Raw genomic sequence first — 21,864 nt, 5'->3', positions numbered from 1 at the left:
ACATATTGTGGCTTTTGAAAGGAAATGAGCACGAGCCTTGGAGACACACAGGCCTAGGATCAAATCATGGTTATGCATTAATTGCTGTAATAAAGTTCGGAAAATTACTCAGCTTCTATGACATTGTTTCCCCATTTGTAAAGTAGAAGTATAGTTTGTTAGAAAGATTCATTGCAGTGATCAATACATAATACCTAACTATGTGTGATGTTCAATAGCTGTTTTTTCTGTTATGTTATCAATAGCTTGTAATCATTAAAGGTGGAATCATTTATGGATGAGAGATTTTCCTCCAGAATATCTATAGTAGTTTTAAAAATTCACAATTTTCCTATCTACTAAATGCATGTGACCATTTAATATATATGCTATATATTATATATGCTATATATTAAATATATATGCATATACATTTAATATGCCAAATATGTAATCTCATTTAAACAATTTCACGTTTCCTCAACTATAGAACATACTGTCTTGATGTTTTTAATCACTGTAGACTTAGAAGCTAAAAGGCAGCTGGTGATCAGTAAATGCATAATAAATGAATAACGAATAAATTTTTTGTCAATTGTTTTGATTTCTTTTAGTAAGAGGTACAAGATAATAAGAAAGGCACTGGGCTTGGGATAAAGGACTTGGATTGTAATTGTGGCTCCGCCACTTGCTAACTGTTCCACCTGGTTCAAGTTACCTTCCCTTGCCAATCTACTTGGCTATAAGAGTGGGAAAGAAATAGTTTATTGTACATAGTTGTGAACGTATGTTATATATGGTAGATGTTCTGGGACTGTGATTTCAATCTGAATCATGATGTTGATGATGGCTCCACCATCATGACGATAAAACACTATGCTGTGCATTTTGCAAATATGCAGAATTAGGGCAAGCATTCATACATAATTCCAAGCTTTAATTCAGTATATTGCCTCTGGCAACAATGGCAATGTATAGGGAAAGTTCTTGCCCATACCTACTGCTTCTGAACTGCATTGCCTTCAGCATAACCTACAGATGCCCCAAGGAACCATAAGAATATATCTAATCCTCAATAATTATTTGCTACACTATCCAGAATCCAGAGTTTGCTAATTTTTTAATGCTAGTCCTCTTATCAACTATTCCAGTGTTATCACGAGCTGTCATATCTTCCATTCTAAACTGTCACAAATGTTCATCTTCATCCTCCGACTCTTTCACTGTCATTACTTATTTCTAATTACTTTTACTTCTTCTCTTCTGTTTCTTTCCATTTCTCACTTAAGTCCTCATTGCTTCATGTGACCACCCAATTATAGTGCTCTGTCACTTCTGGTAAGTGAATCAAATCACCATCAGTCTGTTGAGCATAAAATTTGTGATTCCATTTCTTTTGAGTGCTCTGGGTCTGCACCCTAAGAGCTAAAACATTTTTTAGTGTGTTTCTACTTCCAGATGTGAAGCCAAGTGCCAATAAATTTCAAAGTGAGATTAGCAGAAAAAAAGCAGCATAAAATTATTAGCTAATGTACTTTTAGTACTTACTATGTGTTACGTACAGCCAGCATTTTACATGTAATATCTCATTTAACCCATCTACTTCTGTTGTGGAGACAAGGCTTTTGTTCCAGGTCACATAGCCAGTAAGTACAGAAGCAGGAACTCAAGTTCTGATTGCTTCCATTCTGGTTGCCTCAAAGCATGAACAATTTCAATAAAACTAAGCAATTATGATAGATGATAAACTGTGCAAATAAGCAAAAGTAACTTCACATCTAGAATAATTTGTGAACAAAAAAAAGTAACATAAGCATAAGAAAGAGATGCAGAAGACTTTTCAAAGATGTATTATAATCCCTCAATGATGTGAATAGATTCTTGGAAGCTGCAACTTTAAGTAAAACAACATACAGCAGGTGATTGAGTAACATCATTTTGTTCCATGTTGTTTTCTTATAATGTTGAGGAAGGAAGAAAACTTATTTTCATTATACATCATTTTGCTTAAGTCAGAGTTTCTAAAAACTTATCAACAACACTAAATGAGCGCTTACGGTATATCTAATCTCCTTTTGTGAACATATTCCAAAAAATGGCCCCTGACCCAATTGCAGGCCAAAGTATAAAGCTGCTATCTATGTTCTAAAATAAATATAGACTAGTAACTGAGAAGGAAGACATACACCTGCATGAAAAACACAATTTTCAAACTTCAATATGTACAGTGTATATTACTTCATCATGGAAAAGTGATATGATTCAGCTGTGCACCCACCCAAATCTCAACTTGAGTTGTATATCCCAGAATTCCCACATGTTGTGGGAGGGACCTAGGGGGAAGTAATTGAATCATGAGGGGCTGTCTTTCCCATGCTATTCTCATGATAATGAATAAGTCTCACAAGATCTGATGAGTTGATCAGGGGCTTCTGTTTTTGCTTCTTCCTCATTTTCTCTTGCTGCTACCTTGTAAGAAGTGCTTTTTGCCTCCCGCCATGATTCTGAGGCCTCACCAGTCACGTGGAATTGTAAGTCCAATTAAACCTCTTTTTCTTCCCGGTCTCGTGTGTGTCTTTATCAACAGTATGAAAACAGACTAATACAGAAAATTAAGGGCTTAGAATTATTTCAGTTATTTAATAATTATATGAAATTAAATATATTTTCTTTTTTTTTTTTTTTGAGACGGAGTCTCGCTCTGTCGCCAGGCTGGAGTGCAGTGGCCAGATCTCAGCTCACTGCAAGCTCCGCCTCCCGGGTTTACGCCATTCCCCTGCCTCAGCCTCCCGAGTAGCTGGGACTACAGACGCCCGCCACTTTGCTCGGCTAATTTTTTGTATTTTTTAGTAGAGACGGGGTTTCGCTGTGTTAGCCAGGATGGTCTCGATCTCCTGACCTCGTGATCCGCCCGTCTCGGCCTCCCAAAGTGCTGGGATTACAGGCTTGAGCCACCGCGCCCGGCCGAAATTAAATATATTTTCTCTTATACTTCTATATAATGAAATGTCTGGGCTTAATTCTATGTCATCCCAAGGGATCTAAAGTTTAAGGTAATGTGATGAGAAGTCACTAATACAGCTTAAAATGCTTTCCTCCCTCCCTTTCTTCCTCTTCCCTTCCTCCCCATCTCTTCTCCCATTCTTTCACTCAACATTCAGGTTTTTAATACTAATAATCTACCAAGCACTACACTAAGTAGTCCACAAGCCATTTTCTATTCAACTGATCATCAGCCAAATACACTAATTTTAAAATACTTACAAATCAAATATTAGGTATCTAAATAGTCTACTGTAAGAAATATTCTATTTATAAAATTAGAAAAACTTTATGATCTCTTTATTAGACACCCTTATATTACAGGATAAACGTTATTAAAGAAAATATATAAAATATCTTCTGATTACAGCTCTTATATTCACAGTATCTCTTAAATTCATTAATACTTCTAAATGTAACTTAGTTGCATGAAAAGAAAGGGGTTTCTGAAGACAATGGAACACATATTTTCCATGGCTCTTTAACTTATCTAAAACCTTTACATACTTTATGGCAGTAGCCACAGCTTTAAACACACACTAATACGCACACAAACTCTATCAATAGCATGAGCATGGGCACTGGACCTATGTCCAAACGACTCAGAAAAATTCAGTAAAGAACAACTTTGTTCTGGACTAAAAAGGGTTATAAACATCTTCCTTAAATTGAGTAAATTACCAGCTATCTGGAAAGTACAATGAATTGGCTTTTATTCAAAAGAGCAACATTTAATGCTGGCAACACTGCCAAATTCCTCCTTTCCTCTATTCTTCTTTTCTTAGAGAAGGTGATTAAGAGACCAATTCCCATGCCAGCTGAATGCTTATAAGAGCATCAAAGGTCCTCTGTCAGGATTCAGAACTTGATACGGCTTAGAAATCACTACACCAATAGATAACATCCTCAACATTATAAATCAAAGCCATATGACCACATTAAAATTCTATCAGCTAGTATCAATACACTGTGGTTTATAAAGTACTGCTGACCTACCTCTAGGAGATGGTTAAAATGATACAAAAGTTCTGCTCTGGTTTGGGGCTTGTAGCTACTTTTTACAATTCAGTAAAACTGTAGCAATAGCAAATTCTTTCTACCTTTGTATCCTTATTGATTTCGTTTAATTAAAGCTTTAGGAGAAAGGAAGAGAAGGCTCCATAAGTTGAGGTAGAAACAGAAACAAATGTTAGGAGGCCACAATAGATATTTTGCTATTTTGAACTGTTCCTGCTATCTGTTGATTATAATTGTCAGGGGCAAAAGCCTTCCTATACAATGTAAAATCTGGGATCTTCTTAAAATTATAACTACATTTCAAAATCTTACAACTAAATCATTACATTTCACACTTTTCTGCTTAAACCTACAGTAAGAATACCTTTGAAATCTTAACATAGCACATACACACACACGCAAATACACACAAAATAGAAGTTAATCAAAGAACACTTTACCTTTCATACGTAAAATGCCTTATATTTTGGAACATTTTATTTAATAATACCTTTAGCAAGAAGTATATTTTCTTCAAAGTAGACTATGTCCTGTAATTTAAAGACACTGAATATTTCCAATGTATATCTCTTAAACCACTAAGACTTCTGCAGGAATTACTTAAGGCAGGGACTGTTGATATAAGGATTTAACAAAAAAACACTTAAATACAATCATTTCTTCACTTACCCTTCCATTTACTCATTAATTCAAAAATTAGTGGATATTGGCCTGATACATGAAAGCTTCTGTGCTAAGGCCCTACAGATAGCTGCACGAGCGTTTTACCACTACAAACCCGTGTGTTTTTCTAATCAAAATTAAAATAGCAAAGAAAAACAGAAAATACATATTTGCAAAATATCAATTTCTATTATTTATTCATAAAGATCTTATAAGTTATACCACTTTTTTCTGTAATATATACAGCAGAGTAATTAAAACTCAATTTGATAACGATTATGACTGTGTAGAAAAATCTGAGATTTTAGTCTCCAGTCATACGGGAAGTTTTTGTTTCTGCTGGTTAATTTGAAACACATAAAATATCTGACAAAATAAAATGTGAACCAATTTAACATTTCCTTTAGAAAAGCAAAATGACAGGTAATAGGATACTCCTAGAAAAAAACACAATAAATTTTATTTTTTCATATGCATAGAAAGTGACAATGACAATCTTTAATCTATCAGTGAGCTTCCAGAGAAATGCAATGAACGATATCAAGAAATTCAACTTCCGGCCGGGCGCGGTGGCTCAAGCCTGTAATTCCAGCACTTTGGAAGGCCGAGACGGGCGGATCACGAGGTCAGGAGATCAAGACCATCCTGGCTAACACTGTGAAACCCCGTCTCTACTAAAAAAATACAAAAAAATTAGCCGGGCGAAGTGGTGGGCGCCTGTAGTCCCAGCTACTCGGGAGGCTGAGGCAGGAGAATGGCGTGAACCCGGGAGGCGGAGCTTGCAGTGAGCTGAGATCCGGCCACTGCACTCCAGCCCGGGCGACAGAGCGAGACTCCGTATCAAAAAAAAAAAAAAAAAAAAGAGAGAAAGAAAAGAAATTCAACTTCCTTCCAAATTCAGAAATCCTCTCTAGAGCATCCCTGAGAGAGAGTCATTTAACGACAGTCTTAAATTATCATTTCTCCTGAATAATTACAGAAAAATGTACCAATAGTAGGACTCAATGACAATCGTTTATTTATATATGAACCAGACACCTATATAAGTGTCTTTTAGAAAGTGTTTTGCAGGAGCAAATGAGAAGGTCACCACATCATCTGATACACAGTTAAGAGGGGGCTTTCATCTATAACTCTAGCTACTTGACAGCTTCAGGCATAAGGATGGCTTGAGGCCAGGAGTTTGAGACCAGTCTGGGCAACACAGTAAGACCCCATCTTTAAAAATAAAAATAAAAATAAATTAGCCAGGTATGTTAGCACACACCTGTAGTCCCAGCTACTCAGAAGGCTAAGGCAGGAGGATCACTTGAGCCCAAGGATTTAGAGGCTACACTGAGCTATGATTGTGCCACTTCACTCCAGCCTGGGGGACAAAGCGAGACTCCATCTCAAAAAAAAAAAAAAAAATGTTTAAGTCATGTGATGTCTATAACGTCTTAATTTCTGCAATTCTGAAACAAGATATGGTAGAAAAATGACTTGAGTTTTAATCAAAAGATTCTACTTGTTTGAGACTAATTCCTACAATAGTCAAATAGTTCAATTAGCAATATTGTTACGGTCATATACTTCGTAAAAACTAGAAACTTTTATTGTCACCTCAGATGTTATTCTATATAAAGAAAGACATTTAATTTTTATTGAATTCAATAGGCAACACTCTATGAATTGTCTTAGCATTTTGATCACATATCTACAATCAGGGTTTAATCATAGTTATTTTTGGCTTAGTAAAAAAATATAACACTGTTATTGAATCTCATCAATATATGTTCATCAATTTATTTTCCACACATAGCAACATTATATATTTTCCTACTGAAATTATTAAATGTTATATTAATTCAACATTTATTCATTTGGTTCATTATTAATATAATCTGTGTATGGAATAAAAAGCCTCTTCTTTTTTCTTTGTAATATGCCTCAATATTCTTATGGCTTAACTTCTATGCACGTTTCCTTTAAAAACTATTACATTCAGTGCTAGTAAGCAACATTTATAGTGCCACAGTCACTCAATCAAATATAATTAAAGTCACAAAAACTATCACTTTTCACTATGTATCTATCAAGGTTCTACAAACACCACCATTCTGTATATTAAAAATGGGAGAATTTAATGTAGGAAATGTATTTTAAAGGGGATAGAATACCTGGGAAGTTAAATAGAAGGTGGTAAGATAACTCAGTGGTTAGTAACATCAGGAAGCCACTACTACTACTAGGTTGAAGGAAAGAAGGGATAAAGCAGTAAAGAGAAACACAGGGGCTAGTTATCAGTTGGAAGTTGAAACAAAAAAGGTTCCCATGGGAGATGAATACAGTGCTGTACACTGCCCAAAACAATGAAAGAGGGGAGAAATGCCCTAGCCCCTCACTTCATGATGTTGTCCCTTCACCAAAAACTACTTTCCATTGGCTAATGACAGCCTGAAGATAGTTGGCATGGAAGACTGGGAAATGTAGCTTTAGGGATTAGCTCCAGCCTCCACCTGAAGACCCCACCACCACCCCATAGCACAGAATAGCAGATGGACAAAGGATGGGTCTGGTCAATCAGGCCCAGAACTCACACAGACCATGATGGGAACATTTCTGTAAATTCTTTAGAAGTCAGGTATTGCAGTATTAACTTATTCTAGGTAGTGATTTAATTGTAAAGCCTATCTATTTAAAATAAGTAGTTCATTAACATGCTTGTGTTCAAAGATCTATACAACTACATGGGTTTTTGAATTCTTCTGAACTAAAAAGATTGGGCAAAATACATTTATCTAGAAAATTAAAAATATTATCTTATACTTTTATTAATAGTTGTGTACTAAAGTATCAAGTAATATATCTTGCCAATAGAACAGTTCTGCAAATCAATATAGGTAACATTTAACATTTATTACATATTCTAGAACATATTTTTCCAGATTGACCATTCTGATAATCCATTATCCCTCCTCTTTTTAAAAAGAAAAAAAAAAAAGAACCCTCAGGATTTTAAAAATATTTCTTCATAATACTATTTAATAGACATACAGGTTTTAAAATAGTGCCTTAATGTCCTAAATTGAAAATATTTGTAAAGTTGAACTGAGCATTTGGAAAGTATAATGCATCAATGTGTAGGAATAACTCAACAGAAAATATGAGACTCTCAAATACTATTCCAAAAGTACACCATAATTGATTTTTACTGCTATTGGTAATTCTGTATTCTCACACAGAAATCATTTATTTTATTGTAACAGCATGCATTTCAAATCATAACCAGTTAATGTAGTCTAATAAAAAGGCAAATGTAGTGAACAAATAGGATAAGCAATCATAAATACTTGTCATATTCATTCATAAATTTACTTGCAAAAGTTTTGTGGTTTCCAATAGTGTAGAAATATGCCCTAAGCAAAAACCTTCTTCCATATTACAATATCATAGTAGGATATCACATAACTTTCATTCAAATATATTGCATTAAAATGACAAGAGTTGTGTTCAACTTTGCTAAGGTAAAAGAAGATATCACAATTAAGGAAAGAATCTTACTTTTTTCGATTAAAGCATGACAACCAGATAATAGGATATTTTGAATTCATATCAGAAAGGTGACTAAAAAAGTACAAACTTCATACAGAAGGGCTGAATAAGAAACAGATTGAAAAAAATTAGCTTAAAAATAACACGTGTTTTAAAAATGTGCAGGCACTGGGAGGATGTAAATAAGGATGTTCATAGTATTGTTTCCAAGGAGTATTAAACATTTTTGACATGTTTACATAACAGTATTTATTACTAAGGTAAGAGTAAAGCAACTGGTTCATATTAAAGTGACTGCAAAATGATTTTTTTAAGTCTCCTGAAATTTATGTATTGTTCTAGAGCAGAGTTATATTCCCCTGAATTCTCCAGTTCCAGAAACATTGGGTCCTGAAGCATAACCAATATGGTTCTAGCATTCCTGTTCTCTACTAGGTCAGCCCATGACGTATTAACTCAGATCTTCCATGTACTACAAAATACAACTCAAAAAATGTAAAAAAAGTTAATGTCTCCATACAAGATTAACAAGTTCTGTTAAGAATAAAATACTGTATATATTAAATGTAGTAGCAATTAAAGTCTATATTTAATAAGTTAATGGAAACAGCTTGTGTTTATAGCAAATTACAATGTATTTTAGACACCATATATTTTTTAAATACAAAGCTTAAGAAAGGGAAATATCAAACATTACTATATTGAATATCTGTATCATTAAATACTTTATCAAGAAGGTCCAAATAATTCAAGTGAATCATTCAGAAATTTAGCACTGAATAATATTATTAAAAGTAAGAAACATCTTTACACTTCATATATATGGCTTCACTAACCCTAAGAGATGAAGGTAAAATGATAAAAATATTAAAATTATTAAGTGGAATGTCATCATAAATCCTGTATTTAAGCTAAACAGAAAAGATGATTTATAAAATGACAGATACAGTTAGATAACAGAATGAATTTCCCTTGTGTATTATAACTGCACTTAAGGAAAGTTTTGTTTTTCATGATCCTCTTCTCAAAAACAGACATTCTGGCACTTAGGAAACAGAAATGTATCATTTGACCTTTAAATTTCTGTTTCATTAGCGTAACCACAAGCAACAGAGTCACTGACTGGCATGTTTGCACTTTAAGGCCTTTAGCACTTAAAATTATTTGATAACTGTTATGCCACTATTTGTTTTTTATCAAAGACACTGTGAGGAATATGTTACATTAAAAATAGAATATACTGTGCAAAGTTTGATGAATGATATCATGTAATTCGGTTAAGTGTTCTCCTGAGCACTTCATTCATGTATTTTGATGGGACAAGGGCGTATGTTTGAAGGGTAGAATTTTGTTTTGTTTTATAATGAGTTAGAGAATAACAACAGATATGGTTTTAAGTATACAAAGAAAAAACAAAATATAACTGTGACATTACTCTTGATTTAAAAAAAAAAAAAATGCATCACCTGAGTTGCCTATACTCAATTAGTCCTTAAGCTCTATCTATATTGGTCTATGAGCAGAGGAAATTATCAGCTGTAGAGAAGTCAAGAAAAAAATAACTGACAATATTTAACGTTTTCTAATGGAGACAGAATTTCTTATAAATGGATATGTTAAATTAGTTTAAAACCTACAGACAATGTAAGAAGTTCAACAACTAGATACTTCTTTGAGAATCTCAGAATTACTATAAGCAAATTGCTTTGAGTAAAAAGTAATGTAGTTCAAATTTCTATTTCATATGATTAAAAAATACTTAAAAACTAAAATCTAATTTGTTAGAAACATTATCGAGAAGACACAGAGACTCTGTTCTCTTCAAGAAGTTTGAAAGTCAAAAGTTCCCTCAATATCACAAAATGCAGGATATAGCATCTAAATGGATGAGGTACAGAGCACACAAAGTAAACAAGGACTGCACCAAACCAACAACACTGGAAATATATGGTCCCCACATATTAGGGAAGCTTCACTATTGGAAGCAATGAGTGAACTAAACATGAGTCTCCTGGAAGCAGAATGTGGGTCCAGCTATTTTCATTAACCATAGTATTTATTAAATTGTTGTTTGTTTGGTAAACCAAATGCCAGAATATATTATTGAAAGAAAAGCAGTCTTCTAAATCCTTTAGGGTGGAAATGGTAATGCTCACTACAAATAAGCAATATGTTGCTTACTACAAAAATACATATTGCAGCTCCCATGATATATGTTTGCAATCTCTGAAGATAGTGTTTTGCCCTTATCACTGTTGTTCAAACTTCTAAAACAAACTTAACATAAAGAGTACATACAGGCTTAATTTATATCCTCTCTGTGACAAAGAGTTTATCACTGTTACCAACAAAGAAAAGTTTTTCTTTTTACTATGTAATAACAAAGATATTAGTTACTTTTGTATACAGTGACTTTTTAATTCAAAACAGAAATTATGAAAAGCATATGCATTCATGTATATTAAAAAATATGATAGTATTCCAAATTTGAACTCATAGGCATGTTCCAAAAGGTGTAAGTCATATACCACACCCACATCATTAAATTTAAATATGTTGCATGATTCAAACAGAAACATTTCCCACTCTCTTTCACCTTAGACATGTCATGTACACTGATGTTGTGCAAGCCACACTTACAAGTCAACTACCACCCAGTGGAGAGAAAGAAGATCTTTCAGGGAAATGTGAGGTGGGGTGGCAAGGGGAGAAGGGAGGGTGATGGGAAAGAAATGAAGGAATAGGGCGTTTAGCTTTGTTTAGATCTAAGCTTTGGTGATCATTTATATTTTCATAGGAAATATTTCCAGACTCCCTCTCTGCACTGTTGCTTAGGGTTAAAACCAGGGTATGGATGTTCATTAATGACAAACCACCTCAGAGATCAAGCTTAGGGTAAAGAAGGGAAAAAGGAAAAATGAGAAAAAGAAGTAAAACTGAAGACTGAAGGAGGGAGGAAGGTGGGAAGAAAGAGACGACAGAAAGACATAGAAAGAGAAAAAGAGAGGAGAGCCAGAGTGAGAGCGAGTGAGAGAGGCAGTGTGTACACATGTGTGAGTGACAATGTGGAACAGAGAAGGAGAGTATGCCTTTTAAACAGTAAGAGAGGATCTGAATGTGGAAGTGTTTCTTAGAGCATGCAAGTGCCAGTGCATGTGAGGATGTGAGAGTATGTGAAGTAGTATGTTTATAGAAATAAGAGTTATGAGGGTGAGTAAATGGTACTGGAGGGGAAGAGTGACCATGCCTGTGTGTGCCACAGGGGTGGGAAACGGTATTGGGAGAGGGACGAGAAATGGGAGTCAAAAGCACAGGATAGGGACATTAAGGAGGAATAAAAAAAAATTAACTAAAAGGAAAAGGGTTAAAAGAGAGGAGGAAAGGGGATTAAGTGTGAAGAACAGAAATTAAAGTCGTGGAGATAAAAATGAGAAAATATGCGAACAAATTTTAAAAAGGAGGGAAAAAAACGAAAATAGAAAAGGTGTGAAAAGAGATATTGGAGGGAAAAAGAGTTACAAGGAGGTGGGGAAAATGGTATAAGAGAAGGAAGAAGGAGAAAAGAAAGAAAAGAGAAAGCGGTAAAAGGAAAGAAAGATAAAGAGCAAGAAATCGAGCCTGAGTGTCCAAGTGAGAGGGAAAATAAATGGGAGCAGAGAACCAGCAGTTTGAAAGAGTCGCTTATGCTGGAGTAAAATAGAAACAAACCTTATAAACTTGTCAGACTCTCCAAGAGTACCCCATGACAGTAAAACAGAGACCTTGTGCATTCAGTTTCAAAGTGGCACCTGCCCCTCCTTCTAAACCTGACAGTTCACTCATCCCCAGGCTACTTGGCGTTCCGGCAAAGTGCTTTAGCATCACAAGTCCAGCTTGCTACCTGCCCCAGCATAAACGGGCCGGGGCTCCGGGAAGAATCTGCACCTGGAATTCTTGAGATGTGGTCTTTCCATGATGAGCACCACCAGCATTATTGCTTGTGTTATAAAGAAGGCAGAGAGGGTTCAAAGAGAGACAGAAAGATAGACCGAGACAAGTACGAAAAGCACGCCGTTCTTCCTACCTAAGCACCGCCGTGTCCCCTTTTCTGACCATCATGTTGTCCACGGCAGCCCAGGGGAAGTCCACACTCTGTCCAGCCGGGAGGCAGGAGGGTAGCAGGCAGCACAGGCTGAGGAGCACCGCCGCCAGCCACTGGTTCGAGCAACAAGCACCCTGCACCAACATCATCATGTCCATCCCTGCTAGGGCTGCTCACTCTCCAGCAGCTTTCAGCTCGCACTCCCCCACCCCCTGGTGCTGGCGAGTCTTCCCGGGAACCAGGCGGCGCGCCACAGGATTTTTTTTTTTTTTTTTTTTTTTTTTTTTGATGGGTGGGTGGGTTTCTTTTCTTTCTTTCTTCCCCCCCCACTCCTGGTTGTTGGGTGTTGTTTCTCTCTTTTTGTTTTTCGGTGTTTTTGCCTCCCCCTCCTCCTCTTCGCTTTCCCTCCCTCCCTCCCCTCCCTCCCCCTGGCACCACACTACACCTCCTCTCGGTTGCTTTTGGCCGCGTCCGGAGTGTGTCTAATTCTCGGGCGGCTCGCACACCATCTAGCGAGGAGGCGAGCGCGCCGGAGAGTGAGGGAGGAGGCGCGGCGGCAGCGGAGGAGGCAGGGCGAGCGGCGGCGGCGGCTGCAATCGCAGCAGCAGCAGCAGCAGCAGCAGAAGCAGCGCGGGGCGCTGCGCCGGCCGCCGGCCCCCGGGCTCGCGCGCGTTGCCAAGCGGCCGTTTCCTTAGCAACCCCGCCCGGGGACTGGGGATGGAGAAGGGGGGGTGGATTAAAAAAAAAAAAAAAAGAAAGAAAGAAAAAAAGAAAAACGAAAGCAAGAAAAAAAGAAAAGAAAGACAACGAAAAAAATAATTAGGAGGAACTGTATCACAATTATGCAAACCGAGGGGGAATGAGAGCCACCGTAGAATGAAGGCTTTCCTTACTGTCGTAAGCGCTAGAGGGATGCTTTGCTAGAAAAGTCTGCGTGTCGGGGCTGGGGTGAAGAGAGCTGAGGGGCGCTTTCCCTTCCCTCACCGGTGCGTTTTACCTCTCGAGGCACCGTAAGTTTGAAGTCCTCCAAGTTGTGGTCGGCGCCATCATGACGCCGGCGACTGTGAGTTGTTTTTTTTGTTTTTTATTTTCTTCTAATCTCGCCTGGGTAGCTACGCTGCAGTTAACGAGCAGCCAACTAGTTCTCTCTTTGCCTTTTCTCGGGAATAGGTAGGGAATGGTGGCGGGGCGCTGCTTTTTTGCGGGGACACGAGGAGGTGCAAGGCCTTACGGTAGAGCAGCTTGCGTGACTGTGGGGGTCGGCCAGTATGGATTGCAGGACGCCCCTCTTTCATCTGTGCGTGTTGACACTAAGTTGTGTGTGTGAGTAGGGGATTGTTTATGGTCAACATGGAGTGTGTGTATAATGGAGAGTGTGTAGTACGCGCGAGGGCCAGCGTGCGCGCGGGGGCCTGTGCACGCGCGGCACGCAGGCGCGCTGGGAGGCACGGGGCGGGTCGTGCTGGGATGCAGAGTCGGGAAAAGACTGCAATCAAGTGTTTTAATTGTGTAGAGCCAGGCAGTCCCGTTATGTAAGAGGCAGTTTAACCCATTTGAGCCTATCAGATCGGCGCATCTGAGTCAAGGCAGGGTAGAGTTAAGGGGTTTAACGAGTCGCAGGGTTGTATTTCTTAACAATCTCCAAACCGGGTTGAACAGGCTTGCTCCTCCGCGGTGTGGAGCGGTAACCTCCGCTTCCCCATGCAGCAGCCCCGCCGCAGCTCGCCGGGCTGTTTTCAGCCCTGCCCTGGCCCTAGGCAGAAGGAGATACTAGGCATAGGGCCATCCCCTACTCTTTTTTTTCTTCTTTCCTTCTTGAACTCATTTCCAGATTCAAGATCCCTAAGCTTTTCCGGGCCATTTGCAAATCAATGCGAGAACCGAGGCTGAGTCGTTAGCAGCTACACCAATCAATCTTGTTCAGCGAGGAGTTGGGGAAGCAGAGCGGGGAAGTGAAAGTGGGAAATAAGTAATTAAAAAATAAGCTCCCTCCCCCTCACCCCCAACTTTCTCCCTTCCTTCACCCCATCCCCCTTTAGCAGTCTTTGAAGAGGATTTTCTTTGCCAGATCCCAGTTCTTCTTCCTTTGGAGGAAATAAAGCAAAACCTCACAAGTACCTAACTCGTTTTCCATAATGCTAGCAGGGTCCTTTGGCAAAGCGCACCGAAGCAATACTCTCTGCAGGGGTCAGCATCCGGCTGCCTCCCCAGACTAAGCTCTTTACGAGGCAGGCAGGGAGTCGTTTTGCTTGGTGGTAGCAGTGTTCAGAGTGATTTTTATCGCCATGCACGGGGATATATGGGGAAAGGGAAGGGTTCCCATCACCTGTGACCGCCCAGACTGGCTTATCGAAGAATCCTTAACTAGCAACACCTCCCTGCTGAACTGACACTCCAAGTCTGGGCAGTTAACGGAGACATTTGAGGCAGGAGTTACTGGTATTAGTATTCTGCCCTGACTCTCAAAACCGACTCGGAAATGGAGAGTGCAATAGTTTCAACCGCATTTTGAAACATCAATAAAATGTTAGTCACTTGCGGATGAATGAAAACATTTTCTTTACCGTCTGGTATGCTAGGGAAATAATTGTCAAATGACAGACTTTCACTAATATCGATGCCAAATACCTAGCTAACACTGTCAGCTTGTTAACTGCATTTTTCTATCTTGTGTGGCATGCTGATGGATAAAGCGTAAAATTATCTAGGGCAAACGGGGGATTAGAATTGACATGTCACATACATGGGCAAAGCTATGCAGTATTATTTAGCATTTCACTAGAAACGAGCTAGATTCTATTGAAGAGACACAGAAGGTATAGCTTCCTGCATTGTGACTCAGTTTAGTGCTATTTTAAGCAGGGATGGGGGTGCCAGCGTTTTCTAGTACAAGCTATGAAAAGCATCCTTTTTCTAACTGCTGTTTCCCAGAGATCTGACATCTTCAGTGTCCACGGGGGTGGGGTGGGGGTGTTAGGAGGAGGGATTTCTTTGACCAGGGATGGAGCTATGCAGCAGTTTTAATATGTACAACAACCCTTCAGGCTTGTAAACGGAAACTCGAGACACTTCTTTTAAAGACAGTTTCTTTTCCTTATTTCTAGTTTTTATCTCAACTACCATTCACAGATCACACTTAACTCTTAGGGAACCCATCTAAAGAAAGCAATGACTGAACTTAGTGTATAGATGTCTGGATTATGGGGGAAATCATTTACAGGTAGGTCACTATTATTTACAGCAAGTGCAAGAATGTCAGGTAGGGCAACCTCTCTTGACCCTTGTACTTCTAGTCTTCTGACCAAAGAAAATGGATTTAAAAGCTCTTATGACTTCCTATTCCCTAAACCTTTCTAAGGGCAAATAATCTGACAGGCTTTTACATGGTTTCTAATATTTGCTTTTGAGGTCCTGGAATTCTTCCAAACAGAGACTTAAATTCGGGCTGTCTTGACTCTTTTTGAGGAAAAATCAGAACAAAACCAAACAACAACAAAATGAGGAAAAAAGAAAAAAAAAACTTAAATAGCAAATAGTTCCTTAGTAGAATTTTTTTGAAGTAGAACAATTGGTAATAGCATTGTTTAGAACGTTTTAGAAGCAAATATTGGAGTGGGTTATAATGAGTTACTCCTTTGGTTAGAATTTTAAGGAAATGACTTTGGAATTAATTATTATTTCTTTACAATGATGTACCTTTTTTCGTTTTAAAAGCTCAACTCCTAGTATTTCAATAAATGTAATAATCAGTAGGGAGTTAATATAAAAGGAAGAAGGTGGAGCCTGATTGTGATAGCAGATTATTTCATTATCTAGATTGATTCCACTCCTGCCTTTCATGCCCTATGACCTGCATTTTGAATCCCTAAGGATGTTGGAAAGAGTAATGTTATAAGGAACCTTCTTAAGCTTGTTTACTTTAATAAACTCAATTTTTATTCAACAGTGTAATTGTGATTGTTAGGATGGAAAAAGAATGTAAGTTTACATTTGTTTATTGGTAGTAAATGAGCAAAGCCAGCTTCATCTTTCATGTGTTTTTTTTTAATTCATTAAGTTCTAGGGTACATGTGCACGACGTGCAGGTTTGATACATATGTATACACGTGCCATGTTGGTGTGCTGCACCCATTAACTCATCATTTACATTAGGTATATCTCCTAATGCTATCCCTCCCCCTTCCCCCCACCCAACAACAGGCCATGATATTACTGTGTGGGCATGAGAAGTTTTAGCCAAGACGGTTCCCAGGATCTAATGGAAAGAGCTAAAGAGATAACGTTGTATTTCCTGAAGGAGACAGTCAGGAAGCCCTTATAAATTGTACCTATGAATAACAGCTCTCTAACTTGGTCCATAATTGATTCTCTGTTTGAATTAAGCTGCTTTAAGTTTGGAGTACTTTGCCAACTAAAACTGACGTATACTGATGAATTTCAGGTCAGGGTGAGAAATACAAACTTCCAGAAATTTGTTGGTAGAGGGGGAATCTTCCACTACAGAAGTGTTTCTCAATCTAGGCCCTTTTGACATTTTGGTGCAGGTAATTATTTTTTTGCGTGGTGCGTGGGGACTTCTGTGTGCATTGGAAAATGTTTATCAGCATCCCTGGCCTCTATCCAGTAGATGTCAATAGTTGTGATACCCAGAATATCTCCAGGCATTGTTAAATATCCTGTGGATTGGGAAGGGGATTACTCCAAGTTGAGAACCACTTCATTGTAAGTTATATTTCTAAAATGTATACCATCTTGTGTTTTCAAATAAAATAATAAAGCAGATTTTTGGTCAAAAGTGTCTCATTTGAATTCTATAGCTACAAAAAGAGCTCCTTCTCATCAGTTCAATCTCTACATTTACCTGCCATGTGATTTAGTAGCCCAGCTTACCACAGATGCAATGAATTTAATGGCTGACCACAACAAAATATCTTTCTATAATTTCTTCCTAGATTGTAGGAGACTTGCTCAAATAACATTACAATTATACACTAACAAATGTCTCCTGTATTCTTGTAATGTATAGTTTGGTTATACATGTTATCGTAAAGTAGGCGGGAGGGGGTCTTTTATTGAAGCAAGTGTTGAACTAATAGTTCTTTGAAAGGAAATCATCATTTTGTGTGTTTTTTTTCCCCTCAAATAAAAGTATAAGTAAATGGTGAACTTATTTTGGGCAATAACCCATGTAAATCTTTGCATTCTTTATGTTGTGACAGCTACAGATTATTCACTCTGGAAATGGCTATTGCATAAAGAAGTGGAAAACAGCAAAAAGTTATTTGCCTATTGGGTCACTCTATTTAAATATCATATATTTATTCAGTTATAATTTATCATCTTATCTATTCACCATCAGCATTGAGGGTAAGCAAAGAAGTTAGAAGTGTATATGTGTGTTTGTATGTTTGGATGAGTGTGGAGATACTCTACTTTCAACGCTCTTCAAACCATTTCCATAGAATGGCTCTGAAAATTGCACCTAAGTAGTTAAACAAGAAAGAACAGTGTTACAATGGGTGTGGGTAGAAATCATTTTTAAATAACTGAAATTTCTACTCTTTCTACTTGTAAGATAACAAGTACAGCTTTTACTACATTTCATTATATAATTTACAGTGGGTTCCAGGAAAACCAATAATTACTATTTATTTAAGATTTTTTCTCACATATTTCTAAACAACTCAAGCATCTCTATTCAAAAATAAACATCAAATTTGATACTTTATAGTGGACTGTGATGAATGTAAAATCTTATTCTCCCAAGCAGTTATTGTTTTATTTTATTATATAATTTCTTTAATTTCCTAAAAGATTCTGATTTTTATTGCAGAGGTGTTTATCTTGTATATTTTCAAACTCTACTATGACTTGTTAATTTTGTCCCTTTAGCATTTTATATTTTTTTTCTATAATTGATACATGTGTGTCTGTGTATATGTGTGCCTGTATAGACGGGAAGTACCTCACTGTGTAAACTTATGAAGACATCTTGACTTTAACTGGTAATTTTTAATTTGGGATATTTTTTACTATTAATATAGTTTTCTTAACACAAGATTGTGAAAACATAGCTTTAAAACATAGCCCTAAACAGAAAGAAAATAACTATTGCCACTTCGCTCCATGTTCACTTCTAGCAACTATTGAGACCTTTATTGCTCGTGTTGTAAGTTGTGATATTCATGGATAAGTAAATCATTGGTTTTTCTTAAGATGAGAAAGAGTCAATCGGGTTTGAAGTGGAATAATTTTAAGGACTATATCAAATACCTTTCCATATTTATAACAGCCACCCATGTTTATGACATTTATTTTTTTTTTTTTGTTCTGAAATACACATTTTTAACAATATACTTTTAGAAAAGTGCATAGAATGTGAAGTTATAGATTAGGGAAGCATTATTTTAAAGTTAACATCCATTTTATTCCACACTGATTAAGAAACAGAAAATTACCAACACCTCAACTGCCTTCTGCAAGCCTTTTTAAAATTATAACCCCAATTTTCTTCCTTAAAAGTAACCCCTGTAATTATTTCACCATCATCATGTCCTCATTTTCTTTACATTTTTACCATTTAGCTTTATATCCCTCTGAAAGAATGACTGGCTTTTATATGTACTTATACAAAGCCATAATACATCATACAACATTTAATTATAGCATACGCTTTTTTGTTGCTGGCTTCTTTTGCTTAGCATCATATGTTAGAATTCCTCCGTGCTGTTGTGCAGCTGTTGTTCCTTCATTTCTTGAATCCACATAGCATTTCATAGTATGTCTATAGAATTATATATTTATTCATTTTATTTTTGGCAGATATGTTTTAATTATTTGTCTATTACAGATAGTGATGCTATAAACATTCTTGGATATCAGTACAGAAAAGTTCTAGATTGCACAAAGCTGAGCTGCAAGTTTTTGAGAACACTGACTGTGTCAGTCAGGGTTTGTCACACAAACAGAACCAATAGGAAGTATGTCTGTGTACATATACATATATGCACACATTTTATATATTATGTGCATTATATATATGTATATACAGAAAGAGAGAGACAGACAGACAGAGACAAAGAGAGAGATAATTTTAAAGAATTGTCTCGTAACTGTAGAAGCTGACAAGCCCAAAAGTCCAAAATCAGCAGAGCGGGCTGGGAGACTAGAGACCCAGGGCAAAGTTGATGTTACAGCTGGTGTCTGAAGGCAATCCAGGGTTAGAATTCTCTCTTCCTCAGAGAACCACAATCTTTTTTTCTATTAAGATCTTCTACTGATTAAATGAGCCCCACCCACGTTATGGAGAATAATCTACTTTACTCAGTGTCTACAGATTTAAATGTTACTCTCTTCTAGTAAGTATTCTGCATAGCAACATCTATACTGGTATTTGACCAAAAATCTGAGTAGCATAGCCTAGTCAAGTTGACAGATAAAATCAACCTTCACATTGGTTTACTTCCAGTTCACCAGTATGTGTGATGGGTATGTCTTCCTCATCTCAGCTTAAAGGAGGTTTTTTAAGATACCAAGACTTGGGTGCCCCTGTACTGTATTTTTTGTCACCTCAACTCTTTGAAACTGATAAAATTTCAGATCATGGTTATACTATAAATTGTCTTTTATTTAGATAGAACCAAATGCAGAACATTAATAAGGATTTTTTTTTCTTAAATCATGACAGCAAAAACTGTAGAAAAGGCTTGGTTTTTGTGTTTGTTTTCATCATAGACGTTGAAAAATGTTGCTATTTGAAACTATATGTAAGCTATAATGTGGGGAAAAACCGGTGTGGAATTAGGACAGATTACAATGTTGAAGCATTCCTACTTAGAATCAACTTCTGCTAGAGTCAGTTGAATCCTATGAACTGAGTGTAATGCTCACAAGAAATATTGCTGAGAAATATTATTGGTTCAAATCTAGGACTCTTGTCCAGCAAGTTTTCTGAGTTCAGGTTTAGTTTTGAATTGGCCTTATAATCTTATCAATACCAGTCTCTCTCTCGAAAGAAAAAAAAAAAAACAGCCTTTCAGTCACCTCTAGGATTTGAACAACCACTAATTTGTTCTTTATCACTATTATTTTGTCATTTTGATAATGTTATATAAGTGAAATCATATGGTGTATGACACTTTGAAGTTGGCTTTTATTCACTCAGCATATTGCCCTTGAGATCCATGGAGGTTATTTCTTACATCAATATATTTTAGATTTTTTTCTCTTTTTTATTGTTGAGTAGTCTGTGGAATGGATGTATGATAGTTTGTTTAACCATGCACCTATTTTAGGACATTTTGATATTTCCAGTTTGGAGCACATACAAATAAAGCTGCTATGAACAATCATGTACAGGTTTTTGTGTGGACCTGTTTTTATTTGTCTGGAATAAATACAACGAGGTATGATTGTGATGTTGTATCATAAATGCATGTTGACTTTTTAAAAAAGAAACTGCCAAGCTATTTTGCCATGACTGTACCATGTTACACCCCAACAGCAATGCATGGGAAATCCAGCTTCTCTACATCCTCACACCTTTTCCTATTGTAACTAGTTTTTATTTTATCTCTTCTAATAAGTTTGTATTGGTTCTTAATTTTGATTTTAATTTGCATTTCCCAAATGACTGCTAATGTTGAACATCTTTTTTTTCTGATTTTTTTACAATCCATGTATCTTTGTCAGAGAAGTGTCTCTTTGTTTTGCCCATTTTCTAATTGGATTGTTATTTTTTCTCACTGTTCAGTTTTGAAAGGTTTTTTTTTTTAATATATATTTTAGCTCTGAGTCCTCTTTCAGATATGTGGTTGTAAATATGTTCATCCAGTCTGTAACTTTTCTTTTCATCTTCTTAACAATATATTTCATAAAGCAGAAGTTTTAAATTTCAATGAAGTCTAGTTTACTTTTTTTTTTCCTTTTATGAATTATGCTTTTGGTGTCATATCTAAAAAGTTTCACTAGGCACTATTTTCTGAAGATTTTCTATGATTTTTTGTAAAGATTTTTATAGTTTTCTGTTTAAATCTGTGATTCATTTTGAGTCAATTTTTTTTACAAGGTATGAAGTTCAGATAAAGTTGTTTTTTGTTTATTTGTTTTGATTGTAGATACTCAATTGCTCCAACACCATTTTAGCACCATTTTTTTGAAATGGCTGTATTTCCTCCATTGAATTCTTTTGCATCTTTGTCAAAAATTAGTTATGTGGGACTATTTCTGAGTTCTCTATTCTGTTCAATTAATCTATGTGTCTATCCCACCACCATTCCTGGTTATTTTAACTATATATAAGTCTTCAAATGAGGTAGTATAGTTCCTCCCACTTTACTTTTAGCAAAATTATTTTAGTTCTTCAAGTTCCTTTGTAGCTATATACATACAGTTAGAATAAGTTTGTGTATGTCTAAAATATTGCTAGGATTTTGATAGGAATTGTGTTTAAAATATATATCAATTTTGGGATAATTGGGATAATATTTATTGAGACTTTCAATCCATGAGCATGGCACGTTTCCTATTTACTTTGAACTTCTTTAATT

General features: G+C 36.6%; 1 protein-coding gene across 1 annotated transcript in view; it reads right to left on the bottom strand.

Annotated features, from left to right (window-relative positions):
- Positions 1 to 12,697, bottom strand: part of LOC105498385 (neuronal growth regulator 1) — an 895,160-nt gene extending 882,463 nt beyond the window's left edge. The window contains exon 1 of the mRNA XM_071091171.1: positions 12,299 to 12,697. Coding sequence (XP_070947272.1) covers positions 12,299 to 12,474 — 176 coding nt within the window. The 5' untranslated portion in view covers positions 12,475 to 12,697. The remainder of the gene's footprint in view (positions 1 to 12,298) is intronic.
- Between the last annotated feature and the right edge of the window lie 9,167 nt (positions 12,698 to 21,864).

The sequence above is a fragment of the Macaca nemestrina genome, chromosome 1, assembly GCF_043159975.1.
Source record: "Macaca nemestrina isolate mMacNem1 chromosome 1, mMacNem.hap1, whole genome shotgun sequence".
Taxonomy (NCBI): Eukaryota; Metazoa; Chordata; class Mammalia; order Primates; family Cercopithecidae; genus Macaca; species Macaca nemestrina.
The sequence above is the reverse complement of the archived record's forward strand: the minus strand, read 5'-3'. Positions and strand labels throughout refer to the sequence as shown.